We start from the raw sequence: 5049 nt of genomic DNA, 5'->3' as shown, positions 1-5049 counted from the left end.
AAAGACCTTCTTCAAGCTCAGGTCCGCATCAGACGAGAGCTACAATTATCTTATTTCGAGATACAGAAAACCAATCGCCCCAATCCTCCAAGACCCAATCAAAATAATCAAGCCATTAGAAGACCAAACTTTCAACCACCTAGATGCACCTTTTGTGGACGCATTGGCCACTCAAACAACGAATGTCGCTCTAGACAAAATTCCCAAAATAATTCCCAGAATTTTAACGATACTCGAAATTTCAGTAGCTATCAAAACTTCAATAATAATAGCTTTCAGAGGCAAAACTTCAGCCCGAATAATACCTATCAAAACGCTAGACCTAACGACCAACAAAGATCTCAGTTCAATCAAAATAACCCACAAATACGCCCTTCTGTAATTCATAAGAACCCAAATTTCTCGAACGATAGACAGAGAGCTCATTTCGTTAACTACGAACATGACTATGTTCATGATTATACCCCGGTTCCAATTGAAAACTATCATTACGAAGGTTTCTCCGATAATAATTATTATTCACCTCCTGATTATTACAATTCATTCGATGAACAGACCGATTTAATTGATAGCCAAGACTATCAGGATTTTCTCACAGTTCCAAATCAGAACCACCCACCAGACAATGTCATTTCAATGAAGGAACCTTTGTCTCAAATACAAAATCAGATCCAAACTCTAAATTTGGACGACATGAACCCGTCTCTGAATTTTCCAGATCAGGAATTCTGTAGATCTCATGCTGTATACTCCAAAAATCTTTATTACATAACGGACGCATCAAACAAATTTAAATTACTTATCGATACCGGTGCTGGTATCTCTATCTTTAAAGAAAATACAGCGAAAAATTTCAAACCGCGTTTTCCCGAAAATGTTACCATACAAGGTATCACAGACCAAAAACTTCTGATCACCGAATCAACTTTAGTCCCGTTCCAAATGGGAAACCCCCATAAGGTATTCATTTATGATCTAGATATTGATTTTGATGGAATCTTAGGCCTCGATTTTTTTGAACATTATGAATGTTCAATAGACATCAAGAACAAAACATTAATCACGAATTTTAAAACATTACCTCTCTACAAAGTAGAAACTGATTCCCATAACAATTATTCCCCTAAACAAATACAAAATCAAATTAAAATAGATCCCAGGACCGAGCAAATATTTAAATTAACGTGTCATCTGTCGAATACAGATGCAATTTTGTATAGAAAAGAAAAAGATAAAGTCCACATACCCAACGCGTTAGTACACGTAAATGAAAAAGGTGAATTTCTGACATCCGTAGTAAACGCAAACGCAATGCCCAAAATCATCGATTTTTACGATATCCAAATTGAACCCTACTCGAACCACCCTGTCCTAAATTATCAGTCAAACGATGACTCTATCAAATATTGCCCTGATAAAATCAACCGAACTAATAACATCAAATCTCAACTTCGAATAGAACATCTTAACGAGGAAGAACAAGAACTAATTACAAATCTCTGCTTAACATACGAAGATATATTTTATTTAGAGGGAGCAACCTCACCTTTACCAGTGAGATCAAACATCAAATTGAAACCAATAATGCCAAACCCATTTTTACGAAATCATACAGATATCCTCAGGTCCATAAAGAGGAAGTAAAATCTCAAGTGAATAAGATGGTCAACGAAGGAATCATCCGACAAAGTACGTCGCCCTGGTCAAGTTCTGTGTGGGTCGTCCCAAAAAAGATGGACGCCTCTGGAGAACAAAAATGGCGAGTAGTAATAGACTATCGCAAACTCAATGAATGTACCATTGACGATAAATATCCTCTTCCTAATATCTCCGATCTCTTAGACCAACTTGGAAAATGTCAATATTTCACAACTCTAGATCTGGCCTCTGGTTTTCACCAGATCGAAATCGATCCCAAAGACATTCCTAAAACAGCTTTCTCCGTGGAAAACGGACATTATGAATTTACTCGTATGCCTTTTGGACTCAAAAATGCACCGTCCACATTCCAGCGTGTCATGGACAACATTCTCCTAGGTATTTTAAACGAGCGATGTCTTGTCTACATGGACGACATCATAGTATACTCTCCTACCATTCACGACCACATTTTCCGTCTTACTGAAGTCTTCAAACGTCTTCGAAACGCTAATCTTAAAATCCAGCCTGATAAATGTGAATTTCTCAGAAAAGAGGTAGCGTACCTCGGACATCTCATTACCCAAGATGGCGTCAAGCCTAACCCTTCAAAAGTTGATTGTATCCAACGATTTCCTGAACCGAAAACACCCAAAGACATAAAATCTTTCTTAGGCCTAGCCGGTTATTATCGTCGTTTTATCCCTAATTTTGCCAAACTCTCCAAACCTCTCACTAGACTACTTCAAAAAGACGTTGCTTTCAATTTTGACCCAGATTGTAGGCAAGCTTTTGAAGATTTGAAAAACGCTTTAATTTCTGACCCGATTCTAATTTATCCAAATTTTGAGGAACCATTTGTTCTCACAACAGATGCCAGTGCATTCGCCGTCGGCGCTATTTTATCCCAAGGCCCCATTGGCAAAGATTTGCCTATAGCATACGCTTCACGTACCCTGTGTGGTGCTGAAACACGATATTCGACAATTGAGCGAGAACTCCTTGCTACCGTATGGGCTGTAAAACATTTCCGACCCTATCTGTTCGGAAGAAAATTCACCCTAGTAACTGATCACCGTCCACTCACCTGGTTATTTTCTATAAAAGACCCTGGCAGCAGACTAGCTAGATGGCGCCTCAAGCTTGAGGAGTACAATTATAAAATCATTCATAAACCGGGAAAAACCAACAAAAATGCGGACGCCCTTTCTCGAATAAAAATCAATCACTTCAAAGAATGCGCGAATTTCCATAAGAAAATATCAATATTAGCTTCGAATGATACAGAATCTGACGAAGAACCAAACGAAGTCAATGAAGAAGAGATCACCGAACATTTCAATAGATTTGTTGACCTGTATAAAACTAAATCACTCATTGATTATTCTAAAATCGAAATATCTAACGATCAACTACTAGATAAATCGCATAAAAACATCATTACCTTCCTTAGGCAAAATAAAATGGAAGAAATGCATCACAAAATTTTAGACGACATTTTTGATGAAAATGAAATAGATTTTAACCTATCAAAGCTTAACATACTTACTAGTAAAACTGTCAAAAATCGGAAATATTTTATCATTCCCCTTCCTTTTGATCCCGAAACGGTAGTACAACACTTATTCTATATCGTTTATGCAGACCAAGATAAATTTGACCTATCGCAAATCTATTACGTCGAAAATCAGCTCGAATTACCAATTTTAGAAATATTTTCGTTTATCTTTGCCGATAAAGAAATAAAAATCCGAATATGTCAAGATGTCATTAAAACCCCAGAACAAGACGAAATACCCCCAATATTAGATCACTATCACCGTGGTAAAAGCAATCTCCATCGAGGAATAAATGAGACTATACGAAGAATAAAAGAAAAGTACAATTGGCAAGGCCTCACAAAGGATGTAGAAAATTTTATAAAAAATTGTGAAATCTGTCAAAAGGTGAAGATATGTAGAAAAAACTTAAGCAGCCCATTAGTCATTACCGAAACACCTAAAACACCATTCGAAAGAGTTAACATAGATCTTTTCGAATACCCTACTAGAAATTACGCTCTAACTATCAGAGACGAGCTCACTAAATTCACCCAAGCCTACCCCATTGAAGACAAAACGGCTAAATCAATTGTCAATAATCTTATTGTCTTTTTCCAACACTATGGCACTCCATTACGCATACACTGTGACTATGGACGTGAATTCGACAATACTTTAATGAAAGATCTTTGTGAATTATACGACATAAAATTAACCTTCTCAAGTGTAGGCCACCCACAATCTAACGGTTCTATCGAAAGATTTCACTCAACCCTAAGTGAAATGATAAGAGCCAATCAAGCTGAAAATCCCGATGAACATCCGTTCAATATTCTACCTTATGCAGTTATTTGTTATAATAACACTAAAAATAAAACCCATGGATTTACACCTTACGAATTGATTTTTGGACATACTTCTTTTAGACCACCCGAAATACTTTACAATGAAAAAGCCCTTATATCAAAATACGTTAGGGACTTAAGTAATCGTATACAATATTTTTATAAAGTGGCACGAGCCAAGACCGAAAGACAAAAAGAAAAAGCTAAAGAGAGATTCGATCAGCACGTGTCATCAAACCCTCCAGAATATAAAATAGGTGATAAAGTTTACGTCAAAGAATCGCAGATTAAAGACAAATCCCAAAATAAATTTAATGGCCCTTTCGAAATACAAGAAATCCACGTAAATTCTGCTACTTTATTGAATACACGAACAAATAGAACAATTAAAGTAAATTTTGATAGATTGAAACCCTATCATGAGTAATTTTCTTTCAGATTCCTCGGACTGATTCCAGTCATCTACCCCCAGTATACGTTAACCCCAATTAACAACACCGTTGGAGTCTTCTTTCATGAAGAAACCAATCTCAAAATTTCAAACGACAAATGGACCCTCCTGGTATACAAAGACATGCAACCAATCAGAGATGTTATCGACAAAAATGACAGAATCTTAGACAATTTATTAGATACTATTGAAGAAAATGTACCTCGAATGCTGGCATTCAAATCTGAAGTCCAAACTCACATAAGCCTCCTCAAACAAATATCTAGTTCCGTCAATCTTAAATATACAGAAATAATGGCTGATACGAAACAATACGCTTTCCGAGAAAAACGTGGGCTTATTAACGGTATAGGTTCGATATGGAAATCAATAACCGGAAACTTAGATTCTTCTGACGGTGAATATTTCAATGAATGTATAAATAAGATAACCCGCGATGAGTATCAAATCGAGAACCTATTAAAAAAATCAAATATCGGTTACCACCTCCGTGATTAAGAGTTTCAACGCGACCATCCAAAAATTATAAATAGATGAGGAAACATTCAACAATGATATTAAAGAAATTCGAGAA

At 36.3% G+C, this 5049-nt stretch overlaps 1 protein-coding gene across 1 annotated transcript; it reads left to right on the top strand.

Moving 5' to 3' along the window:
- The first annotated feature begins 1547 nt into the window (after window positions 1-1547).
- LOC126885399 (uncharacterized) lies at window positions 1548-4516 on the top strand. The gene is made up of 3 exons (XM_050651964.1): window positions 1548-2503; window positions 3191-4367; window positions 4463-4516. The coding sequence occupies exons 1-3, from the start codon at window positions 1662-1664 to the stop codon at window positions 4514-4516; spliced, it is 2073 nt and encodes a 690-aa protein (XP_050507921.1). The 5' UTR covers window positions 1548-1661.
- Window positions 4517-5049: the final 533 nt, after the last annotated feature.

This window comes from Diabrotica virgifera, chromosome 5 (genome assembly GCF_917563875.1).
Source record: "Diabrotica virgifera virgifera chromosome 5, PGI_DIABVI_V3a".
NCBI classification, from domain to species: domain Eukaryota; kingdom Metazoa; phylum Arthropoda; class Insecta; order Coleoptera; family Chrysomelidae; genus Diabrotica; species Diabrotica virgifera.
Note: the sequence above shows the minus strand (reverse complement) of the source record. Positions and strands in the feature narration are given on the sequence as shown.